Source organism: Tiliqua scincoides, chromosome 3 (genome assembly GCF_035046505.1).
Source record: "Tiliqua scincoides isolate rTilSci1 chromosome 3, rTilSci1.hap2, whole genome shotgun sequence".
NCBI classification, from domain to species: domain Eukaryota; kingdom Metazoa; phylum Chordata; class Lepidosauria; order Squamata; family Scincidae; genus Tiliqua; species Tiliqua scincoides.
In genome coordinates, this window is record NC_089823.1 from 132527546 (window position 1) to 132554629 (window position 27084).

General features: G+C 43.7%; 1 protein-coding gene across 2 annotated transcripts in view; it reads left to right on the forward strand.

The window, feature by feature from the left end:
• PAX2 (paired box 2) overlaps nt 1–27084 on the forward strand; it is a 156769-nt gene that overhangs the window by 90201 nt on the left and 39484 nt on the right. For both annotated transcript variants that reach the window (XM_066619159.1, XM_066619158.1), the window contains exons 6-7: nt 21244–21419; nt 24609–24735. In XM_066619159.1, the coding sequence (XP_066475256.1) occupies nt 21244–21419; nt 24609–24735 (303 nt within the window). The remainder of the gene's footprint in view (nt 1–21243; nt 21420–24608; nt 24736–27084) is intronic.

Below are 27084 nucleotides of genomic sequence, written 5' to 3' on the forward strand. Positions count from 1 at the left end.
GTGCTGCACATTGCGGGCCTTTTTCTGCCTCTGCTATCACGTTCCCTGTTTTTTTTCTTTCTTCAAAGTACCCAACTCCCCACCATAAACAGCCTGTACCTCCAAAGGGTCGTGCTAGCATGGCAAGAACAGCATCTTGTCACCTCTGATGCTTCGGAGCAGAGAGCAATCAGTGGGGGAATCAGCAGACAGCACCAGTAATTCAAACCATCCTGACCGTTCAGTGAACCCAAACCTGCTGACCTTGACAGCGTTATACAACTGCGGCCTCAGAAATCCCAACCTTTACAAAGGCAGCAGAGGGTGCCTTGTGGTTTTCCCCTGCACTGGCAGCTTAGCAGTTGTGGGGCCTGACAGTAATCTCCCAGTGTGCCCTGAAAGTCCTCTCTTTGATCCAGCCCACCACAACAAAGCGGTGGCATGTAACGTAACATAGTGCCAGAAGAGCAAATCAACCATGCTGCAGGTAGGCAGATGTACGCCTGCTGTTATAATATGAAAGCCACCAATAGCACTCCCAATGAGCCAGCTAGAGTTTACTGCAGGCAGAAAGCTTTAGAATGGCAGGCAGGCAACTGCTATGGCAAAGAAGGCTTTTTTGCTTATGGCATTGCATTCGCTGGGCACGTCCTAGGATTTGATTGTCACCCCTGGAGACCTCATCTAGTATTTAGCTTAATAAAAACAGAGACTATGTGATGGTGTGCGTGGGTGGGCAGGGAGAATAGCAGGGGAAATAAAGTGATTGTGGTAATAAAGGTGAAGAAAGTGGACCTAAATATTCAAATACTATAAAAATACATAAATTTTCATTCAGTCATTCAAATTCAAATCACAAATTTGTGTTTTGAGTGAGAACATGTCCCCCTCCCCAATTCAAAATTTGAGTGTTGTCATCTCTAGGTTGCTTTAATTTTGGGCAGGTATCAGATATCAAACTGCGTAAGCGGTCAAAAACGTGAAATACCATTGCATACCATTCCTGAAATACTGTACTATCAAATATGAAATTCCATTCTGTGATAGTCCTCGAGTACAATACTTAATATTAAAATAAGATATCAGATGTCAAATATTCAGTTATTATTCAGCAAATGTTGAGCATTTAGAGGTTATCTAGAGAATATTTGTATCAAAATTCAGAGAGGAGTATTTGTGAGAGCCAATTTGTTTCACTCTGGGGAAGTAACTTGTCTGAAGAAGCCCCATTTGTGAATTTTTAATTACCCTAGTATGCATTTGATTCAACACACTTTTAAAACATGCATATGTATGCATAAGTGTGTGTGTGAGAACAGAAATACAGGGTGTGTTGCTTGCTGAATCTGATTAGGTTCAATGTTATTCAAAAGACCTATCAAATGTAGTACAATCCTTGCATTTTGTTTAGGGTACACTGTTAATCCAGCTGCTGTGAACCATTTTTTAAAAAAAATATTTATTGGTTGTTAGGATATGCAAGGTAAGCTTTTGCAGGAATTGAGCTGTTGAATCCAATCAGAGCTTGTTACCTGAACTCATCTAATAATTTCTAGACATGATAGGGAGAAGACAGCCACTGAAGCAGAAAGTACCTCATTAACGAGGTACTTCCTGTCATGGGTCTTCTGAGCTTCCATTGTTCTTTAGGTATGACACATTGGCACACATACATCACCCCATGATCTTGAGGAAAAGGGATTAGACCATGAGAAATAGGGGATCAGGACAACAGAGATTTTCCCTTACCCTCTCTAAATATAAGGTTTCTGGGTAATCAGCACACTGATCCAGTCAAAAGATAAGCAAGTTCATTAAGCTTAGGATGATCAAACAGAGCAAAATAGTTTACAAAGATGGACACTATTCAGCCTCAACAGATGGCATTGAATTAGAAATTCTTCTAACGGCCACTTTAGGGGCTTATGTCAAGAGATGAAAGAAATATCTGTAAATATTTGAAATTCAACAAATTTTTCTTATTTCTCCATTTAGGCCAGAATGACAAAATTTAAAGAAACATTCAAATTAACATTTCAGACATGAAAATTTTAGCTCAAAATTTTGTACTGGAATGTTTTGAACCTGATTTGTTCTCCCAGCAACTCTCCTAGTTTGCCTAGGACAGCTCAAATTGGTAGCACCCTGTTCTAGGGGGGAAAAGCACCTTCCAGAAACCTAGCTGTGTGTATGTGTGGGAGGTGGCACTGCACATTTAAAACTAAATCTCCATTCACCATATTCATCTGTACATAATCATCTGCAAGCTTAATAAGCTGAAGTTTATTGGAGTGCTCCAAACTATACTGGATGATCATATAAGTATAATGTCTCAATGGGAGTCAAGCAAAGAAACCGATCCTGTTCCTTTAAAATAAAAAAGGCCTTCTTATTAAATGACGGTTACATAAATACAGTATACTTTGGATGGGAGGGAATCATTGAACAAAGATGAGTTGGAGCATTATTACTGCATTCTTGTTTGTATGCATTCACATAATATCTTGGTGCATAGAATTGTCTTATGTCAAAATGAAAATGCAAGATGTGATGGTGTAATTATGTTGGGAAGTTACTCCAGTTTAGCAAATTAATAGGGGATACAAGGGATGAGTGTCCTCTCCAGTGAGTGAAGCCTGGGTAAAGAAGGTACAGAGGTTAGGCTGTTACCCAAGCAGCAAATCCCTCCTCTCCACGTCGCTGGAATGGTCCAATGGAAAGGCAGAAGCCAATATGGTTGGTTCCAGTGGTGTCGCAGGAGTTGCCAGAGTGTGACTATGTACAGCCGCAAACTGCCTCAGGGATTCTGGCTCCTGATTTTGCCTCAGAGTTGACTCCTGAAGCCTTTTCCACAACTGGATATAGCCACAAGGCAGTGGAGGTCAGAGTTTCCTTCTCTTAGATGAGCTGCCTTCCCTGGCTGACGAGTCCCATCTACCCAGTGGCTGTTTGGTCACCTCTTACAACAAGTACAGTCGAACTGAGGGCCTGTTCTTATCCCCAGCCCCCAGGGGGTGAAGCAGGAGTGGGGGGGGGGCAGAAAGGGGGGTTGTGGGTAATGGAGGACTGCAGGGGGAGAGAAGAGGGTTGTGGAGAATGGAGGTTTGCAGAGGGAGAGAGAGGATGAGGGTACACCCTCAACATGGGAAGCAGCAGTTTACTGGTTTGCCTTTGGGCAGCTACCGCCCACCTTAAGCTGGGCAGTCCCCAGCCAGTAAGGTGCTGCCTCACCACAGCCCATTAACCTCAGAGGGTGTGTGGGGTTTAGGGTGAAAACCGACAAGCGGATCGACAACTCTGCACCAGGCAACAGAAAACAGAAAACTCCTGCCCTAAAGCTGGGCACCTGGAACGTTAGGACAATGACACCTGGCTTTTCTGACAACCTGCAAGAAATAGACAATGCACACAAAACAGCTGTCATCGACATGGAGCTGTGCAGACTGCAGATGGACATCATGGCCCTTCAAGAGATGAGGCTGCCAGATTCTGGATCTGTCAAGGAGAGAAATTTCTCATTTTTCTGGCAGGGAAAACCACCAAACGAGACCAGGGAACATGGTATTGGCTTTGCGGTCAGAAATACCCTGCTGGAATCCATCATCCCAACTACTGCGGGAAATGAAAGAATTTTGTCCCTGCAGCTCCAGTCATCAGCAGAACTTGTCACTCTCATCAGTGCATATGCACCGACTCTGTTGTCTCCAGCAGAAGCCAAAGAAAAATTCTACAACGAGCTGGCCACCACTGTCAAGAAGATCCCCATAAAAGAGCCATTGTTCATCCTCGGCAATTTCAATGCTAGAGTTGGTGCTGATAACAGTTCGTGGCCCACTTGCTTAGGTCAGTTCGGCACTGGGAAGATGAACGAAAATGGCCAATGCCTGCTAGAGTTTTGCTACCATCACGGTCTCTGTGTCAGCAACACGTTCTTCAACATGAAGCCCCGACATAGAGTCTCTTGGAGACACCCAAGATAAAAGCACTGGCACCAGCTCGACCTGATTCTTACCATATGCTCCATCCTTCCCAGATCAAGATCACATGCAGTTATCAGGGTGCTGCCTGCAACACTGACCACTCCCTGGTGTGCAGCAGAGTGAAACTGTGAACAAAGCGACTGTATCACATGAAAAAGGAAGGAAGACTTCGCATTGACACCAGCAAGGCCCGGGATCAGGGAAAAGTGGAGGAATTTGCACAAGCACTTGAGGAAACTCTTGCAGGCCCGGCCGATGCAAATACATCCGACAGATGGAAACATTTCAAGAATGCTGTTAACAACACTGCCTTGTCCATATTTGGCAAGAAGACCAACAAGACGGCAGACTGGTTTGAAGCCCACTCTGAGGAGTTGACACCAGTCATTGAGGAAAAGAGGAGAGCTCAAGCAGCATACAAGGCCTGTCCCAGTGAGCACAACCTGCAGGTCCTCCGAGCTGCTCGCACCAAAGTCCAGCAGATGGCCAGGACATGTGCTAATGACTACTGGCTCCAGCTCTGTTTCCAGATACAGATAGCAGCTGACATGGGCAATGTCAAGGGGATGTATGATGTTATCAAGCAGGCCCTAGGTCCAACACAGAAGAAAATTGCCCCTCTGAAGTCTGCCACAGGCGAGGTCATCCAGGACCGGGCACAGCAGATGGAATGCTGGGTGCAGCACTACTCTAAGCTGTATTCCAGAGAAAATGTAGTTACTGAAGAAGCGCTGAATAACATTGAGTGCCTGCCTGTGTTGGAGGAGCTTGACAGTGAACCAACACTAGCAGACTTTAACATGGCCCTGGACTCCCTTGCCTCTGGCAAGGCACCTGGGAAAGACAGCATCCCTGCTGAAGTCCTGAAGTGCTGCAAAGAGATCATCATCACTGAGCTGCATGAAATCCTCTGTCTCTGCTGGAGAGAAGGTGGAGTACCTCACAACATGAGGGATTCAAACATCATTACGCTGTACAAGAACGAAGGTGACAGGGGTGACTGCAATAACTACCGCAGCATCTCTCTCCTTAGCGTTGTAGGAAAGTTGTTTGCCCGAGTTGCACTAAAGAGGCTCCAGGTACTTGCAGAGAGCGTCTATCCAGAATCGCAGTGCGGATTCCAAGCCAACAGGTCCTCCACTGATATGGTATTCTCCCTTAGACAGCTGCAGGAGAAATGCAGGGAACAACGACAGCCACTCTTTATAGCCTTCATAGATCTCACAAAGACTTTCGACCTGGTCAGCAGGGACGGCCTCTTCAAGATTCTCCCCAAGATCGGATGTCCACCCAGGCTCCTCAGCATCATCAGGTCTTTCCACAAGGACTTGAAGGGCACTGTAGTCTTTGATGGCTCCACATCAGACCCTTTTGACATCCAAAGTGGAGTGAAACAGGGCTGTGTTCTTGCGCTGACCTTGTTTGGGATTTTCTTTGCTGTCCTGCTGAAGCATGCCTTTGGAACTGCAACAAGGCATCTATCTCCGGACCAGATCAGAGGGAAAGCTCTTCAACCTCTCCAGACTGAGAGCAAAGTCCAAAGTCCAGCTGAAATGTCTGCGTGACTTCCTCTTTGCCGACGATGCAGCTGTCACTGCCCACTCTGCCAAAGATCTCCAACAGCTCATGAATTGTTTTAGCAAGGCCTGCCATGACTTTGAACTGACAATCAGCCTGAAGAAAACACAGGTCATAGTTCAGGATGTGGACTCACCTCCCTGCATTACAATCTCTGCACATGAACTGGAGGTTGTCCATGACTTTGTGTACCTTGGCTCAACGATCTCCGACACTCTTTCTCTCGATACCGAGCTAAACAAATGCATCGGTAAAGCAGCTACCATGTTTTCCAGACTCACAAAGAGAGTCTGGTCCAACAAGAAGCTGACGGAACATACCAAGATCCAGGTCTACAGAGCTTACGTCTTGAGTACACTTCTGTACTGCAGCGAGTCATGGACTCTTCGCTCACAACAGGAGAGGAAACTGAATGCTTTCCACATGCGCTGCCTCCGATGCATCCTAGGCATCACCTGGCAGGACAATGTTCCAAACAACACAGTCCTGGTACAAGCTGTAATCCCTTGCATGTATATACTGCTGAAACAGAGACACCTGCATTGGCTTGGTCATGTTGTGAGAATGAATGATGGCCAGATCCCAAAGGATCTCCTCTATAGAGAACCCGTGCAGGGAAAGAGCCCTACAGGTAGACCACAGCTGCGATACAACGATATCTGTAAGAGGGATCTGAAGGCCTTAGGAATGGACCTCAAAGGTGGGAAACCTTGGCCTCTGAGTGTCCCGCCTGGAGGCAGGCTGTGCAGCATGGCCTCTCCCAGTTTGAAGAGACTCTTGGCCAACAGACTGAGGCAAAGAGGCAAAGAAGGAAGTCCCATAGCCAGGGAGACAGACCAGGGACAGACTACACTTGGTTCCAGTGTGGAAGGGATTGTCACTCCCGAATCGGCCTTTTCAGCCACACTAGATGCTGTTCCAGAACCACCATTCAGAGCGTGATACCATAGTCTTTCGAGACTGAAGGTTGAGTGATGTGCAAGCTCTGTGGTGGGATATGGGGTGCACCAGATACATAAGAGCATATAATTCTACTCTGTTAATGAATCTGGAATAAATAACCCTCCGGATTCCACACCAGCAGTTTCTCACCATCCTTTGCTCACTTCTTACAGCCCAATCCTAGCTGTCTGCCCCCCTCCCACACTGATGCATTAGTGCCAAAAAGGCCTGCATTGCATCCTGTGGGGGGCAGATTGGGAGATTTGAGAGAGGTAAACCCATTGACTGCCAATGGGTCTTGTTGGACCTGTGCCACTACTTTTAGCAATATAAATCTGGGGAGAGGAAAGGGGTGAGAAACCTCAAAATGAAGGGGGTAGGATCTGGTGTGCACCATTGCCACCAGAGCCACCTCTGGAGGCCTCCTTGAACTAAGAGAACTTTCATTCCCTTACCTTGGGAGAAGCCTCCACCACCCCAATGGGCACAGGCCCAAGGATACTAAAGGAGAGGGAGACGGAACATGTTTAGTATCTGGCACAATCACTCCTGCCAGGACCACCCTTCTTTCTCCCATTATCCCTTGTCCCTTCCCCAAGGAACTCATTAATTCCTCCCCCTCTCCAGCCTGCTCTGCCCCCCCCCGGCTCCTGCAATGACTTACCTGCCTCTGTGCAGATTGCCCTCTACAGCAGCACACCTGGGCTGCATTGGGGAGACATCCTTGACATGGCCACCTGCATCACACTGTTTGCCATTCTATTCTGCCAAAGGCCTTTTCTGCATGAATAAAGTATAAAAATGGTAATTATTAAATTTTGATCTTTCAGTAATGTTAAGCAAAGGGACTTGGGAAAGCCCAGACCTGTCCTGGAGCCTTCCCAAGGGCACTCCAACAGGGGCAGCTCTGGACACCTAAACTTTAGGACACCTAGACTTTCAGAACAAGCAAGTTTATATTTCTTTATTATGAATAATATAAAGTCAACCAATCTTTCAGTACTTATGCCTATTCATCACTGAAAGTGATATAAAACTCAACAATAAGTTCCTCAGACTTAACTGAGTTTTAAACCATTAATAACTTCTTTTATTTGCTGGACTGAAAATATTTCATCCAAAGACAATAAATTTTCAGGGTATCCCCTAAAATCTCTATTTCACCTTGCAGTGAGTTGGTTGGTACAGGTTGTGCCTCAATATCCACTTGGGTTCCATTCTGGAACCCTCAGTGGATAAAAAAAATCAGTAGATACAAAACCAGTGGAAAAATAGCTTTAAAGATCCTTCCAAGTTTTTTGCTCCTCCTTTGTCAGCATGCTTTGGTATAGACACTATACCTCCTTCAGCCACTAGATGGTGTGAATAATGGAATCTAGTGGAATGAAATTATAATTATTTAACAGCACGAAGGTGGGAAATTGGATTTTGGTGCCTTTTTTCCCCCCTTGTTACAAGGCATTTAAAATTGGACTCCAGTAGTAGTGAGTCAAATCTGTGGCTGCCAAATCAGTGGATACTGAGGTTCCACCTGTTTACATAATTAGAAGTGGGTGATAATCTCATAATTAGAGATGGGTGAAAACAGTGGGTTTTTGTTTGTTTGTTTGTTTGTTTGTTTGTTTGTTTGTTTGCTTGTTTGTTTGTTTGTTTGTTTGGATTTTGATGTTTTCCAAAGTTGGAAGTGCAGAAAGTATTTTTATTCCAAGGGCACACTTTCATAAATCATAATTAAATGTGTACCACATAGGTGATATAGGTGGTATAGTGTCAGCAGACGCTGCCACATGCATTAGATATGTTAGAGAATATATAGAGGTGTTAGAGCAGGGGTGTCAAACATAAGGCCCGGGGGCTGGATGCGGCCCCCCCCCCGGAAGCTTTTTATCCAGCCCTCAGGCTCTTAGCTGCTGAGTAGTGCTGAGGTGTTACTGCTGAAGAGCAGCCTACATGAAAATTGGAGACCCCCATATCTTGAAATATGAACAAGATCTGGTATTTTCTCTTCTGTCATTTGCAGTTAATGAGTTTTTTTGTGAGAACGAGGTGCTGGTTTCTGGCCATCAGCTGCTTAATGATGTCACTTTCTGTTTAATGACATCACTTCCATCCCTCAGCAGGTGCCCTGAATGCTAACTTCGGCCCTCTGTATAAAATGAGTTTGACACCCCAGTGTTAGAGAATGGTTTTATTTTTTCACAAATTTCGGGATTTTATTTTTTTTTACGAAAATGAGTGGAGAAAGGGGTGTTATGTGTTTTTATTTCATTATCATAAAAAAACCCACTATAAATACTTATCAAATTCTTCTGCAATCTGCTTGTTCTGATAAAATGTCTCACAATCTTTCTCTTTTCATATTACTTGGACAAAGTGAGTTCAGTAAGAATAATTCCTTGAAATTCAGTGGGTCATTGCAGCCCATCTAAAAAACAAACAAAATAAATCACAGATCAGGAAGAGAAGTTTATTTAATCCCTGAAATAAGAAATAGTGAGCTAGATCTTCTGTGATGGAAATAACATTTTATAAGAAGATGTTTGTCCTTTGGTTCAGAAAATATCCATAGATTGTTCTGGAGTGATTCATAATTCCATAACATGAAGCTTGGTAGATAGCTTTTGGGCACCTCATTCATTTACCCCTGCTGAATACTGTATATCAAAACTCCCTACACTAGATCTTGCAAAGTACTAGCTTCTCACAGTGTAAGGTAACGAGTGGACTTCTGGTTGTGACTGTCAGCAATCTACTAGCTGTAAAGTTTCCCTAAGATGATGTTTTTGAGATGTCTCATCCTTGAAGCTTCAAAGCTTCACATGTTAATTGTTGAAGACAATAGCTCCCATTCATTTAGCTGTGCAAACGGTTGGTAATGAAGGCTAGTGAAGTTCTTATTGCTTTAGGAGATGGAGAACAGTACTTAGTAACACAGTTTCCATGGTTTGTTAAGAAACAGAGTGAAATAGTGTAGGGAGTTTATTCAAACTGCCCTGTAGAACCTGAAAGCTCCTCTACCCACAAAATTCTGAAAACATAAACCATTCATGTTAATAATAGCTCTCACTTTTCTGAATAGAGTCTGAATGCCACTTCCGTAAGTTAAAGGTGGCGTATCTTCTCTTCGCACACACAAAATGCATTGCAAAATTGAGAATTAACTCTAGCTTTGGGGGAGGAAGCAGCATAATTGTTAGCCAGAACGAAATAAGGCATTTGAGCATTTGCAGATAAACTCTGCTTGCATAGTTTATTCCAAGTGCAGAAAGTGAGTTACAGATTGGTGAGAGGGGGATGGCAATTTATCATTAAGAGATTATTTTCTGATTGGAACTGACCCACAAGCATCTCATGTAACTCCTGGTCACAAAAATTCAGTATATGAGGTAGAAGGGCCGAATAGAATTATATGAAATGAAGGGCCAAAGTCATTATAGTGCACTCCAGAGTTTTTGCATGTGGTGATTTGGGGAATTTTTTTTCATTCTTTGGAAGCAACAGTGCTACTATATAGGAAATATGTGCTCCATGTAAATGTTGCTTAAGATCAACCTAAAATGCTAGCTAAGGCCCCGTGGGGAGGTGAGAACAGTAGGAAGTGGATTTGCCAAGACATTAATTCATTTAATGCTTGATCCTTCCAGGAAACAGCAAGAGGTGTCTTCTCAAGAGCTTGTTCCACCATCAATAGAGTTTGTTTCCTAGATTCATTCACATGATTGAATGCACAAGCTACCTGCTAGGAACAGGTTAACATATGCAACTTTTTCATTGCTCCCTAAATTAGTGGAATTCTGGGAGAGTCAGGGAAAGTAGAATGTAAGTCAGTACAGTTACATGTGTATCAGTTGTGGCAATTCTCTAAGAAACATCTCATGCCTGAAAAATGTATGACATAATTACAACAAGCAGCTTCAATGCATTCTGTCCCATGCTATATTTGTCTTCCTGCTTGGTTGATCTTAAGCAATATTTGCACTGAGCATAAATTTTCTAAACACTAAGGCTTTCCATGAATGAATAAGCCTTTCCGTGAAACACCATGTATATTAATAGTGCAACAACTACAGGAACATCACTACAGATTATAGCATTTTTATAGCACTTTTCCTAAACAAGTGTATTATTTATACACAAATTTGTGTCATAATGCTAGAAGCTAGGTCGGTGGCATAGCTAAGGGGTGCAGGGGGTAGCAGTTGCACCGGGCATCAAGCTTTAGGGGGGCAACAAGCTGAGCTTGACACTAGTGACCGAAATTGTGAAAATCTTGGTATGTATGAATAATACCATCATGTCATATATCATTGGAAAGGTCATTTAATGCAGAATGCAGTGAAACAAACTGCATTGGAATATCTTTATTCTATCGAAAGTTATGGCCAATTAACCAGAAAATGAAAACACAACTGCCTTATGGAACAAAAAGTAGATTTGCTTAACTCCAAACTGACCTATGAGACTGAGTGCCAATGAGATGATATTATGATACAGCATGGAACCAATAACTTTATTTATTTACTTAAATTTGATTTTGTCATGCAGGGAGGCGGGTTACAAAATCTTCTTTGACTCCAGGTATCAGATATATGCCTTAGCTATGCCACTGACTGGAGAGAGGCAGCAGAGCAAGTGGGTGGTGAGCTGCTGGGGGGGGGGAGGAGGTGAGTTCCTCCCACTTTTCACTTTTTAAAAAGCCTGGGCATGATGTCACTTACAGTTGCGACATCACTTCCGGGGCAACATATTGAACCTGGCACCGGGCTACACAATCATTAGCTATGCCACTGAGCTAGGTGTATGGCACATCAAGAAGATGGTAGCAGCTTGTGAGTCATTGGTGTCTCAGCAGAGCATCCCCCCCCCCCCCCAAAAAAAAACCCAGTCAATAGTCCTGAGGCTTCTCGCCCAGAAGAAATTGAATCAGAGCTGATGCATAGAAATTAGAATGATGTGGCAGGGATAAGGAATGGGGAGAGAGGAGGAAAAGGCATAGGTTTGTGCAGAAGAGCAAGCAGACGTAAGAAGAGGAGGCCAAGACAGAGTGGAGCAGCAAATCAGGAAAGGAGGCAGTGAGAATTGCAAAATGCATTATGGCTGCTACTGACTGTATGTGTGCAAACAAATGATAAGACGGTGAGATGGGAGGAGGGATAGTTGGATATTGCCAACCCCTCAGATTTCATTGGCTCCCATAATAGTGTTGATTTGCATGTCAGGCAAGAGCTGCTTTGAAGGGGGGGAACCCTCCGAGTGTGGTGCTGTCAGCCCTCGCTGTTGTTCGACAGTGTAAAATTAAATTAATAAAGTCCCCTACACCGGAAAACATAACAGGAAATTAATGGCTTTTACTGTCGTTCCGATGCAGTCATTTGCAACCCAGCTTTCCGCACCAAAGGCTTCATAAATGCAAGCAGTTTCTCTAAACAAGCATAGTTAGGAACTGCATGCAAGGTAATTTTTTGCCTTGCTTTGCCTGGGTCCTTTGAGCTAACAAAAGTGTCTGTTTGGTTAGAAGGTGGATGAAGCTGCAGGAGACTGGTCTTCCTGTGATAAATGGAGCCAGACAGCCAGACAGCATCCTCAAGTCTTCAGGGGGATTGACCTAGGAGCAATGAGCTCCAGTTTGATGGACATTTTAGGGTGTGGACCTGTTATTTGCTGCTGCTGTAAAGGACAGCTTTTTGGGGAAGGAGTAAAGGAGCATGCCCACATCTTGTTTGCGGGTCACAGTACATCAACACGTTCTTCTGCACAGGTCCAAGGAGAATGAAAAGAAGTCTGTCTACCTTTACAGAAAAGGGTCTCGGCAGGAGAACTTCCCAGGGAATTGTACCCAGAAAAATTAGTAAAAGGCAAGAGGGCCCTTTCTGCCATGAGTGCAGAGGAACAAAATGGAAATAACCTGGATCACTCAGTGTGTGAGGGTGGGCAGGTTAAAATTCTGCCCCAAGCCCTATTTTATTTATTTAGATTTATTATTTTGATATTTTCCCCATCCCAAGCAATACCATGAGTACAGAGCAACAGGTGTTGCCACCAATCCAACATATTAGAGCTAAAATGAGATTTTAGACAAGTACAATGTCTTATTTTTTATTGTTTGTCATTGCTGGGGCCCTTTTCAGTTGGCAAACAACTTTTTATTTTTGTTTCATGCATTTCTGTTATTCAGCATTAGTTTCTCATCCAGTTTCATTCATTTGTACTCCATCTCTCCAAATGCTAGTGGCCTACACAACTCGGGGCCAATATACTCAAAGGACTGCTTTCCCCTGTATGAACCTGTCTATTAAGATCAGGGAAGGAGGCTCTCTTGCACATCCCGCTCAGCAGGAATATGTACAAAGGCCTTCTCAGTGGTGGGGCCCCCAAAGTGGGATTTCTTGCCTTTTTTTATATGGTTGTCTCCTTCCTTGCCAATTTTCCACTAGAGGTTGGAGACCTGACTTTTTACACAGGCTTTTCCTGAATTCACTGATTTCTCATTCCTCTTTTTAATTTTGTTTCAGTTGGCTGTTGTCTTACTACTATATATATATATATATATATATATATATATATATATATATATATATATATATATATATACACACACACACACACACACACACACAATATATATATATTTGTATATATATAGTATAGTATATATTTGTATTGAAAAAGTTTTTAGTTGCTTTTGCAAGTTGTCTTGAGTTCTCCCACAAGGAGGTAGAAATGTTTTAAACATTTTTTTTTTTAGCTAGGAAATATTTACAAAGTTCTTAAACAGAATAAAAATAATATACAGCCATCATCTTGCAGCAATAGAAACAGATTCAGCAATATCAATAAAACTATTCCAGCTGCCTCTGCTATCCCCTGTTAACTGGGCAAAGTGGCACTTTTTAAAGTGGCGCTTCTCTTATGTGTAACAGGGAGGGTGTAATTGTTCCCATTCATCTCAGCATAGCCTATTTTCCAATGGCTGTTCGCTGGTATTTCTTCTGCATCTTTATAGATTGTGAGTCCCTTTTGGATCAGGGAATCATTTATGTATTGCAAGGTTAAGCTCTATGAGAAATTTTTTTTAAAGCGATACAGTGGGTTCTCTTTATCCATGCGTTCCAAATCCACAAATTTGACCCACCACGGGTTCCGAACCCACAGGAGGAACCACAGAAGACCTCCCAGATATAAACTGAAGTGCCTTCCAATCACATCCAGATTTTTCTGAGGCTCGGGGAGGCTGTGAAACTTCCAGCCTTCTTGTTATATATTATGGAATAGGGAACACTGCCCACCCCACCCCTCCACCCCCGCTACTGGCACACCATTTTTTTTAACAACTGAAATTCCATAAGAGCATGAGGATGCATAATTCTCCCCATTTTTGTGTTTTAGGTTTTAAGAATTACCTCTATGAGTTGACAGTTAGTTCTTTACATAAGGCATTTTTGATACTTTCAAACCATGCTCTCACCTGTTTGGAAGGATGTTATCATAAAATACCAGCAATGCAGCACCTCTGTACTTGTAGAACCTTCATAATAGAAGATTTGTGTCACTATTTACTGTATTGTTCTTTACATTCTGAACCGAGGGAGACATTCATTTTGAAACTGATAAAGGGTTCATCCAATGCCAATGATCAAGCAAAAATCATATTTCTACTGCCTAACCCAGATAAATTTGTCACAGTGTAGCCAGCTTTGAAGTGGCTACCCAAAAGCAGAGGGAAAAGTTTGCTGAGGTTAATGTGGTGAAAGGTGAAGATGCTATAATGATATACAACTTATTTTTTTATAGTTTATTATAAATTCAAGGGGGAATGCATTTTGGTTATAATCCTCAAGTTCCATAGGTAGCACTTTGAATCACTGTTGATGTTTTTATTTTTACAATGGCTGTCATAACCACAGTGGCTGGAACAATTAATACTATACTATTGGTAGATAATAAGTAAACAGACAGATGCGGTTTGGACACCTCAGACTTTTCCCACATTCCCTGAAATGAATTTGCAGGTGTCTGCTGCAACTGTAATGTATATCGGCAACCTGAATTTTATTTACAGATGATCTCCACTGAAATGCTTATACACTTCATTAGACATTGCTGCTCCACTTTTGTTAAGTTTATGTTTGCATTCATGCATAGTGCTTCATTAAATATGCATTTGCTTATTTGCAAACCATGAAGAAAGCCTGTCAGTCCCACAAATGAAGACTCGGTCTCTGATCAAACCCTTTATCAGTGAATGTGGGGGACGCATCCCCATTTCTGGAGTACCTGATATTTGTATTCTTAGTCGCACCACAGAAAGGGCTCATGAGAAGTATGAACAGTGTAAGTCTGACACAGGCCTGTAGCTGATGTGTGGATTTTATTTGCTACTCTATTCATTTAGGCAAACTATCTGATAGGCTGGGCCTGAATATGCAACAGAATGAAGTTGTAGAATTGACTGTACCATGATGAAATACAGATGGAGGATACCACTTTTGAATGTTCTCCTGTGTAAAAGGTACCCTGCAAAGAAAAAATTAGCATATCAGGGAGAAAGATGCTTGTTGCCTAGCCCTTTGCTAGTGTTTGTTTGTTGTAGTGTTGTAGTGTTTGTTTTTTTGTTGTTGTTTTTTAATTTGCAGTGAGTTTTTAACAGAGGAGCACCAAAAATGGTGATCTCCTGTTTGTAGTCTGAAGTGGTACAGTCTATTCTACCAGCTAAATTTTCCGTCATCTTGTTTTGTTGCATAAAGTCCAAATTAGTTGTTTTTGTTTGTTTTTGGAATGACTGCTGTTGACATATTTTAAGACCAATTTTTTTTTCTTTTTCTCTAGTGTTGTCACTGGTGTTTTAAAAGGGGGTTGATGGACGGCTTCTAAACTCACGTTTTGGAGCAGCCATTTTCAACCACTGTGTCATGGCACATTGTTTTAAAAGGGGTTTGATGGGTGGCTTCTAAACTCACCTTTTGGAGTAGCCATTTTCAACCATTGTGTTATGGCACATAGTTTTAAAAGGGGCTTGATGGGTGGCTTCTAAACTCACCATTTGGAGCAGCCATTTTCAACCACTGTGTCATGGCATACTGGTGTGCCACTAATGGTCTGCAGGTGTGCCCTGGGATTTGGGGAAGCGTCATTTATTAGTAGGGTTGAAAATCACTTAGAGGGTCAGGCTCATATGAATTGCGTACACTTCCACTGCGGGGGACATGTCAAACATTCTGTTAGTTCAAGCAAGATCTCAGGCATGGTGCCTTTCCCTGTCTGGGCTCCCACTGACTGCCGTGCTCCTGGGCTTTCAGTCATAAATGGTGATGTGTGAGTTTCAGATGTGCACAGAGCTCAAGCTTCTCTCTACAGGGGAGGCACAGGAGTTACCAATTCAGACATTACACAGAACACACAAGGCATTTCTTCTTCCCTTTGCTTACGTGTAAAGATCTCCAGCTGTCCTCAGGCAACTGCAGCTTCTTCCTACTTGTCACTCTTACTGCCCCCTCCTTTTCTCCCTTTCAAGCTTCCTCTCACTTTCCCAAGGAGTAAAGCAAACTACCCTGGGAAACTTGGCAGCATGCAAGCTCTATATTGTGTTTCATGATGTGCTTAAAGGGTGGTTGATGAAACCTTTTCTGTAGCTCGAGACAGGACCCTAGAACAAGAATTTATCTAGCAGGCCACTAGATAATCTACCCTATATGATCTGAGAAGTGTTAGGGGAGCTGTACGTAAATGATGCTTCTGCACACTTTGTGATATTGTTGCTAAGGTGTAACTACATTTTACAGGTGAGGTTTGAAAACACTGATCAACACCAAAGATCTGTTCTGGGGTTTTCTGGGGGGCCTGCCACTTTAAAAATAGGGACCAGCATCTCCTGTTTCCTTTGCCTTGCTCCCTGGACACTTTGAACTAGGAAGGTCTCCTAGAATTGGGCTTGTTAGCATTGTTCAGCCTCTTGCTGAGCCCAGAGAGTGCTAGGAAACATGGCCTGCCTGCACAGTCTAGCGCTGGCTGCCGTGAATGACAAGCGCCGTGTATTGATTGTTTTCTGAACTCGTCCCAGCCGATAGAAGGTAATTAATGACTCCATTTGCCTCAGTACCAAGGAGAACAATTGAGTTTGAAACAGCAACAACTGGCAGTGATGTGAAAGCCCCCCCATGGGGAATATCTCGGAAAGGAGCTGACTGGCCCTGGTTGCCCTGGGACACAGGAGCACATCTGAGGGAGGAAGGGCAGGAAGACAAGCCACACTGGCTTGGTTTGTATAATTTATTTCCTGTGCAGAATGTGAATTTTATGATTCCAAAACAGAAAATGAATGTGGAGTAGAATCTGAATTTATTTTCTTATATGGAGTATGAGAATCATTTCTCTCTGGGTTCCCCCCTCTTCGATGGATCTTTTTGTCCTGCTTCTTCCTTCATCTCTTTTGCTATCTCTCTCTGTACAGGGCCTGTCACATATGATGTCCTGAGTTTGTGTGCAGAGCAGCAATAACCCCCAGAACAGAACTATCAGTGGGACATGATTGATCAATTGAATTCCATAGCAGCTGAAAAATGTGGGATTAAGTAGTGTATTATACGCACAATGAGTTGAGGCATGATGTTCATTTCAAGTTCATTTTGCCGGCCCTCTGCCACCAGATCAGGCAATCAATAGGGGCAGCAGATATCATATATCACCTCTCTCTGTACTAGGGAGAGCACCATAATCTCTCGCAAATTTAGAGTGACAGATTTGTCAAGATCCAAAGGGCCCTGAATAAATGAAGGAAAAGAGAAGCTTACAGTGGCTTGAAAAAGCTCAGGTTTCAGCTCCTGCAGACAAAGTCACAGTGCATACATGCACATTTATATACAGGTATGAATGCGCTATGTGGAATTGTAGATGTAAAGGTGGCAGCTGGACAGATTGCATTAATTGGATGACAGTTGGTTTGTACTGTCTAGCATGGAGATGCCTTAGGACTTGGGTTTCAAGGCATCTGGGGACAACATGACAAAGAAAAGCTCATCTGTCAGCTATTCCTATATCTCCAGTGCCCTTTGAATTGCAGAGAACCCTTGGTAGGCAGACAGGATAGGGCAAAAATAAAACTATGGTTTCACAAGAGGAAAACAGATGTGATGAATTTCAAAATTATGATTTTCGTATAGAGATACCATGTGTTTAGATAACTAAATTGACATATTTGCATATTTGCACAAGTGCTCTCCAGGTAGAAAACTGATCACAAGTTCATCACATTTAGATGAGTCCACAGCTACCCTGGGGTTGAAATTCACCCACGTCTATTACATGCACATTGCGCCCGAGGGGCCCAATCCTATCTAACTTTCCAGCACTGATGCAGCCATGCTAATAGGGTGTGTGTTTCATCTTGCAGTAGAAGGGTACTCACAGAGGCTTCCTCAAGGGGCCTCCTTACTTTGGGGCTGCAGTGCAGCTGTTTTGGCACTGGGAAGTAGGATAGGGCTGGGCCCTCAGTCTATTGGACCACATTGACTATTACCCCACTCAGAGTTATAAACTGAACTTTTCAAACTGAGACAAAAAGACAAGAGGTGACTGATTCAGATGTGTGGCTGAATCAATGCCAGCTTGAGTCTGGTAGAAACCATGAGGCAAAGCCATGCCCCATCACTGCCAGTAACAGAGTTCGGAGATCAGCCTGGGCATGTGGGCCATTTGATAGCATGAACTCTTAACCAGATCCCAAACCTGACTGAACTCTGATGCCACTCCTGGGCTTAAATGAAAGCTAGTATGAAGAACTGGGTGGATGGAAGTGTACAAACAGTAGAGCCAAGGGTATATGAATAGAAAAGAAGGAACTAGGCATCTCGGTCACTTCCAGTTTTCGTCTAGTAGTTTATTTGGAACAGGCAGACAGAAACATTTATGTCTGGCAGGATAGCTGTGTGGCCAACAGGATAGTGTGACATGTACATTCAAACAAATATATCCAGTATGATGGTTCATGTTATCCGCTCTAACATGGTGTGATTTTGGATGAAAAGTATGACCTATGGAGAGAAGGTTCTTGCATAAAGAGTTGCTGTGACATAGCTGTGCTATGACATATGACATAGCTGTGCCTTGAAGAAATCATGATCCTACCCTTACAAGGTGCAAGTTCAGGCTGCAAGTTTAACATGTGCTTGCAGTGTCTCCAAGTTAAAGCACTGGGACTTTAAAGATGCTTAATTTTTGCCCGGCTCGTGCCTATTATTATTTCTATCAGGCCTATAATGGTAAAAGCTGTATCCTGATTTAGGCAATACCTGTGTTTTCTGCATTTGGGGAGTCAATGATCTCATCAGCCCGCACTTTGTGGAAGTGAGATGGGGAAAGGAAGGTTAACTCCAACAAGCTGCTCCCTCCCCCCACACCAACCTGGCATAAGGATATCAAAGAGGGAAAGAAGGGGAATGCTGCAGGCTTGAACTAATCAATATGTAATATTGTCCATGGTCTTACAAGTGATATTGTATTAGGTTACTGTATATAATGCAATATTGATTATATCATATGGTATAATCACATATAAACTGACATGTAGAACAGTCAAGTAGGAAGTAGCAGTGCGGGCCACAAGAGTAATCTTTTTCATTGCTCATTCAGAGTCTTTAAAGTAGGGGCTGTGATTTTAATCCCAAGGGGGCCCCTTTGTGTGTACAGTATGTGTAGGACTACCTGCATGTCTCTTCTGAAAACACTAGGAAGCAGTGCCTGATCTTTTCCCGGCTATGCCTTATGATTTTAGATTTTAAAGATAATGCACTTAATTGTATGCACACAGTCCTTTCACACTTTATGGGGCAACTGGGAAAGGTGTCCCCAAGTGCAGAAGGTAAATTGAGAATAATCAGGCCAAAGAGTAAGCAGTAATGGGGGGGAACTTACATTACAGGACCACAGTAAGCTGCTTGGCGCTATACAGGTTTGATCAAATAGGATTACTAAGGCAGAATTTGCCTGAGATAGTTAAAGTTTGTAATAGAGAGAGCATGCCTTAGGGAAGAGTATAGAAGATTTTTGTGTGTGTCATTTTTAAGTTCTCTAATAATTTGGTGGGTGGTATGCCTCCTTACAATTCTTTTTGGGCTTATTTTCAAACATCTGCCTTTGAGCAATATGCAAACTCCCCTCAGAGCCCAATTCTATCCAATGCAGGTGCAGCAGGAATGCCGGGCCATCACTCTATTCAGCATTGGAGTTGAGCAGGCAAGAGGTCTCTTTGGGGCAAGGGAACATTTGTTCTCTTATCCCATGTAACACCCCAACCTGCTCAATGTGGCTACATGGATCTGTGCCAGCTGTATTTAAAGCTATTTAGGTGGTACAGAACTGAGCAGCCTCATGTAGGACTTTCACGCCCAGAACGGGGCTTAAGATGTGGTGGAGGTCTCTTCAGCCATCCCTGCTTCCTCCCAGGCCTGAACCATCCCCATCCTTTGACCTGTAACATCCCCTCCCCGCCTCTGGAAAGCCTTCCTGCTGTCCTCCTTCTGCCCTCTGCCAGCTGGTACAACATCTGCCCCAGTGGCTGTTGGGTGGGATACGGCACCCGCAGGAGGGTGTTGGCCTCCTTGCCAGTGCTGCTTACTCACTGGGTGTCGAAAAGCGCTTTGTAGCACCCAGCGCTGCAGCCACAGTGCCAGTGCTGCCCGAATTTAGGATAGGACTATTAGGGCCCAATCCTATCCAATGGGGCATGCACTGCATCCTGTGGTGGAAAGACAGTCACAGTTCTCCTCAAGATAAGGAAATGTTTGTTCCTTTACCTCGGGGCTGCATTGTGGCTGCACTGGTGCTGGAAAGTTGGATAGGATTGGGCCCTTAATTATTTACCAAATTTTTCTGATACAGGATAAAGGTGGTATGTTATCACACACATTACACCTATCTTTACACTTTGAGACCCCTAGACTGGTATGGTGCAAATGGAATTTACAACAGCATTTTTCTTCACCATGGCAGAGCAGAGAAGCTCAGATGTCATAGCTTTGCATGCTCTGGGGTTATTACACTAGAAGGCTCAGCTTGAAATATGTCACCCTCAGAATCTGACTTGACACAACATGTGTCTGTATTTAGGGGGTTATACACAGAGTTCAGTCTGACGCGTGAGCTGGCTGACTTGCTTTTTTGTGCGTACATGTGGTGTGAGGTCATATTTGGAGTCTGTTGCATGTGGCTTTTTGTACCATTCAGAAAATGGTGTGTTGGAAACTATTGTACACACTTGTATTGTACTACTGTATATTGTATTCTTCTTATATAGCTTGGGGGTGGGAATCGCTCTCAAAGGTCAGATATCACGCTAGAAACACTGGGGTGCTTTCTCAAGATTTTGTGATCAGCACAGATTGTATGTACACTCTGTGAACAGGCATTCTAGCCTATATAAATTGCTCTGCTTTGCTCCCATTCTTTACTAAGCAGTGTAAAAGTGGCCATTCTCCTAAGTGGGGAAACAGCAGAATTGAAACTCAACAAACTCGCATTCTCCACAGGCAGGCTGATGTCGCCTCCAGACGTCAAGTGAAATGCTCAGTGAACAAGCGGCAGCACTGGGCTGGGTTCTGAAACCCTCAGTCTTCTCTCTACATAAGAACAGCACAGACCCCTTGGGAGGTGGGCCTGGGATGGGGACAGATTCTCAGCCTCTCTTGCCAACAGAACTGTGGCAACCACCAGGTGCATTTGGCAAGAGACAGGCCTCACTAATGCCCCTGTTATCTCTTCCTGTGTCTCACAGAAGTATCCGAGGGCTCAGTCCCCAACGGTGATTCCCAGAGCAGTGTGGATAGTTTGCGGAAGCACCTTCGCGCCGACACTTTCACGCAACAGCAGCTGGAAGCTTTAGATCGAGTCTTCGAGCGTCCTTCTTACCCTGATGTCTTTCAGGCATCAGAGCACATCAAATCTGAGCAGGTGTGGACCCAGCCTGGGGACAAGAAGCTTGTGAGATCCATGCATATGCAGAAGACAACAGCTAGTTCATACCCTCATTTTTGTACTTTGGCCCCTTTTTGGGGAGGATCTGCAATACATACTTTAAACTAGTTTGACATCATTCTTTCTCTCCAGGGAATTGTAGTTGTGTGAGGGGGACTATGGATCTCTTAAGAGAATTCTCAACACCCTTCCAGAACTACAATTGCCAAGATTCTTTGAGTGGAACCATCACCAGTTAAACTAGAATGCAAACAATGTGAGTTTATCATGTGAGTGTACTCTCTGATGTGCAAGGCAAGTGCAAAAACATATCCACTTAAATGCCCATCACATGACACACATTTATGTGTAAGTCCCCACACTTTCCTATAAGAGTTCACACAGGAACTCATACCTGCATTCACCCCACAACTGTATACAAACAAATGAATGTACCTGTGGTTTTGTGTAATGCATGCCCATATATTCACAGTTTTGTCTGCATGCTCCTCTCTTACATACATTGGCACATGGCTATATACACAAACATTTCTGCAAAATCTGCCTGTATGCGCACACACACATCAGAGTCCATCAGGACAAATGTGCCATTGTAACTTTCAGAAGGTACAGAAATGCATATTTATACATTTAAAAGATTTCTATCCTGCCTTTCCTCTGCTGAAAGCAGATGCCCAAAGATCCTTAAGATGTGTGAAAGTAATGCAGAAAGTGTAGCATGCATGCCAATTTCTTATTCCCCATGGGGATTAGTTCTTCTGATGTCTGCTCCTGGAAACAGAAACATGTACTGCTTTTCACATAATTTTTGTACATTTTAAGACAGCTTTTCAGGTAATGTTGAAAGCAGTCTACAACTGATGTTTTCACACATGTATCACTTTTAGGTATGGACTAATGCAACCTTCTCCAAGCAAATACAAACTCACACACAAAATTGGATATTCTTGTGCACACACATACTCCTTTCATTTGATTATTTCATTACTTATAAATGCATCCAGAGGTGTACACATACACTCAAATGTGTGAATCAAACACTTATAGAGAAGGCAGTGGTCTTTTCTGTAACTGGACCCCAATATCCTTCCTTTGGGAATTCAGTTAGCCAGATTCTGTGCACATTACCTTCAAGACATCAGTGTAATCTTTGTTTACGCCAAAGTCAGAGTTAATTCTCTTTCCCAGGCAGAAATTGAGGTTAGCTTGATTCTTGGTAATCTCATGTCTTTTGCACAGAGATCTATGGAGATATGGTCTAAAAGCTGATCCCATCAATGAATGAAGTTGTTGTTATGAAACCATCACACAAGTCCTTTAGTATCTGGTCAAAATTCCCCTCTATGAAATTATTTATATTATTTATTTTTATCCCACTTTTCAGTTAAAATCAGTTCCCAAAGTGGCTATTATATATCATTATACAATTGTAACAAGCAGGTTCCTAAATCCTCATACTTTTCCTGTGCAAAATAATAAAGATGACTGTTTTATGTGCAGTGGAGATTGCAAGAAGGTGAATTTATTTAAAGCTAAACTTTGGATAAGAAGTGTTTAGGTGCCTTGATCACTGATCAAATAATAAGTCCTTTTGATTCAATGAATCCTCCAACTCACAGGGAATTTTTTTTTAATTCTTTTTTTAGTTTCCCAACAACAAATGCTACCGAACAGGGTTTCTTGTGCTCTCTGATGATGATGCCCTTGTCAGAGACAGGATGCAGGCCAGGGAGAAAGTAGGTTTAACATAGTTCAGCAAAATCTTTCCCTCCTTTTCTTCCTTTACCTGCTCAACCCAAGATGTGGGACCTGATCCCAATTGAATGAGTGCTTTCCCACTGTTTAGCGCTAAAGTCAAGCTTTGCTCTGGAAAGCCAAGCCTCTTCCTTCAGCATCACCTGCCTACTCCCCACTCCCACCACTTCCCCACACTTGGCCTTTTATCCCCAAAGCTGTTTGTCTTAACACAAAGATCAAAAGTCTTTTAAAACCTCCCTAAGCGGTAAACCAACAATAGAAGTGAAGGCGAGGTTGGCTTTGGGCTCCTGCTATCCCTGAGTTTATTACAATGAATAACCTTTATTTACTTTCATTAGACTATTAAACACCAGCACAGTCATTCTTCCCCCAGAAACTCTGAATGGGGCCCATAAAGCAAATCCAAAGCCTAATTGAGTTCATTTTAATTTCTCTCCGATCACAGCGAATTACTCCGGTGATAAATCAGGGGGCAGCCTCACCCCCAGCAGAAAGCCTAATTTGCAGCTAATTACAAAACTGATTTCTACAGGAAGATCAATACAAGAAGGAATTGGAAATGACTAGGCAATCGAGGCTGGCCAGGGAGGGCGGCAGGAGGAGGGCAGCTCACAGGGAGCTGGCATGGGAAGTGGGGACAGAAAAAAAGCAAAGCAGAAAGAGCAGAAAATCAGTTTTAATTTAACGTAATATTAATCAGAACAACTTTTCCTGCTTTTTTGTAGTCTCTCCCGGTTCCTGTGTCTGGTTTGGAGGCTGCCACAATAAAAAGGCAATTACCAATGCCTCTTGGACAGGACACCCTTTCAGATGCAATGAGTTTTCCCCCTCCCACCCTTCTGTTAGCCATGTGGCCTGCCCCCACCCCAATTTCATACCCCAATGCACAAGGGTTGGGGGAAGCAAGAAGGGAGTCTTTTTTCTTTTTCTTTTTTAAAGAGCCCAAGAATGACTGTGGGGAGAAACGGCCCAGCAATCAAACCCCCTCCTCCAGGCGGTACAAATACCCAGGAGAACCCTTTCTGTCCATAGCAGAACCTTCACCCACATCCTGCAGTCACCCTTCAGTTGGAATGATCAAGCTCTTTCTTTGAAAGGATGAGGCCAGCTCACCCATTTAGACATCCCATGCTTCCCTCCCCTTGTATCCATGATCATTGAAAAATTTCCATTGTGCAGCATCTGCTGGGAAGCAGATGCTGGCCAATGAGGGAAGGAAATTGTATGCATAAGAAAGGTGGGGGCATTGGCCTAACCTTGCTCCTCATCTGCTTCATGTCCCTCTTCTTTGCTTCCATGTGTGCAGTGACTGCATCTCACCTCTTCCTAATTCCCCCCTCCCCATCTGCCCACAGTTCTCTTCCTTCCAGCCCATAAATAGAGAGTTTTCTTTTCTCTCTTCCCTAGGGCAATGAGTACTCCCTCCCAGCTCTGACCCCTGGTCTTGATGAAGTCAAGTCAAGTCTATCCACCTCCGCTAACCCAGACCTGGGGAACAACGTGTCAGGACCCCAGACATACCCTGTAGTGACTGGTAAGTTACATGTCCAGAGGCCGGAGGTGAAGCTTTTCCTTACCACTTGTCCGTGCTGCACTTCTCTATTTTATACAAAAACCACTGCGTGTACCCAAAACTAAAGCTAAAGAAAGAGCTCCTGGAAGAAACAGAAAGAATGGAGCAGAACACTCATGAAGGCAACATTCACAAAACTGGCCCTCCAGGCTGTGACTCAGAACTCAAAAGGCTGCTGATTCATTCATCTGGTCATTTCTGTCCTGCCTTTTGGGCTGAGCCAACCCAACGAATCAGCTTGCAGAATAAATAATAAATAAAAGGCAAAATAAAACATTCAAACATTCTAAAAAACAATTTTAAAGCCAGAACTAAACCCACAGTGAAATCAACAAAATCAGAGAACTATGTAAGCTAAAGCATAGCTTACATAGAAATCTCCAAATTCAAAAAGTTGAACAAACATCAAAAGGCACTGTAATGAGTTGGCCTAACAGATCTCCTGTGGGAATGCATTTGAGAAGACAGGAGCTATGATTGAGCAAGTCCTTATCCTTGTAAGTCACAAGATGGCCAAGAGGCATATAATTTGATCTAAACCCAGAGTACATTAACAGAATCGTGTTGAAGGAGATGCTCCTTGAGGTAGTCTGGTCCTAAGCCATTTAGGGCATTAAAAGTACGAACCAGGGCTTTGAATTTTGCCTGCTAAATAACTGGTTGCTCATTAAGTTCTTTAAATACAGGTAGGATGTGCTGCTTATTAACAAGCTGGCCACCCCTTCTAAAACCATCTGGATGGTCTTCAAGGGTATCCGGTGCAGAGCACATTACAGTAGTTCAAACATGGTTATGTGTGCATGAATGACCATAGCTAAGCCAACTTTGTCAAAGTGGCTGCACTAGTAAAAGAACTCCTCTCCATAAATGCCATGAGAATATCCAGGTATAGCTTGAATCTAGATCCAGGGACAGTCCCAAGCCACATACCTGCTCCTGCAAGGCACTGGTGTTCCTGGAGAGGAAGTAAAACACTAACTGCAGCAGCCAGGCACCTGAAGGAATTTAGGGCACAATCCTAACCCCTTATGTCAATACTTTTGAGCACTGGCATAGCAGTGCCAATGGGATAAGTGCTGCATCCTACAGTTGGGTGTCACTCATGGAGGCCTCCTCAAAGTAAGGGAATGTTTGTTCCCTTACCACAGAGCTGCATTGCCCTTATGTCAGTGCTGGAAATCACTGACAAAAGGGGTTAGGATTGTGCCCTTAGTGTTTTGCCTGCCACCAGGAATACCAGTGCTGCAATGGTCATTCCCTTGCACAACAGGCAAACTACATATCACCAAGTCAAGTGAACCGCTCACCAACAACACTTCTGTCTTGACTGGATTGATCTTATGTTCATCCTCATCTATTATTTTTTTTTCTTCACATTTTTATACCGCCCTTCCTCCAAAGAGCTCAGGGCGGTTTACACAGCTGCTCCTCCCTTCTTTCTTGTCCTCACAACAACCCTGTGAGGTAGGTGAGGCTGAGAGAAAGTGACTGGCCCAAGGTCACCCAGGAACCTTTGTGGCTGAGGAGGGATTTGAACCCGGATCATCCAGGTCTAAGTCCACCTCCCAAACCACTACACCACCCTGGCTCTCTGGATCTCTCCCTGGATCTAATCATAGTCACAATAATAATCTAAGCCATTACTGACTCTAGGTATCAACTAAAGGAATCTACTGCATCACCTGGATCATAATTGAGAGTTATCGGGATGCTGGTAGATCTTTGCTATAAATCCTCTAACAGCTCAATCCTGAGCTGCCCGGGGCGCACGGCTACAACCAAGAACAGCTTCCACCGCATCCTGCGTGCCTCAGCCTACCATGAGCGGTGCCGGGAGAAGGGGACTTTGTCCCCTTCTCCTGGGTAAGGGAAGCAGCCCCATAATGGGGCTACTCACTTTAGGTAAAGGTGTTCATGTAGGGCGCCGAGCCCCACATGAACAAGTTGGATCTGGTGGGGCGGAGCTCCACTGGACCCACCTTCCTCCCTGGCACGCCTTCCACCCGCCCTTTCTCCGCTTCCTGCCTTCCCATCATGCCTCCTCCCCGCCCTCTCTTTGCCCTCCGCCTGCCTCCACCCTCCCTGGAATGCCCCTCCCCGACCCCACTTACCGTGTCGTGGCTTGGCGATCCGTGGGGAACAGGCGCCCGCCCACCCAACGCTAGCCAGGCAGTAAGCCTCGCAGACGTGCCTTACGGCACGTTTGCAACAGTGCGCTCCAGCGGAAAGCCAGAGCACCAAGCTCAGGATTGGGCTCAAAGTCCCCTACAGCTTTCATGCAGATTAGGTCCCCCCTGGGTCTGAAATGCC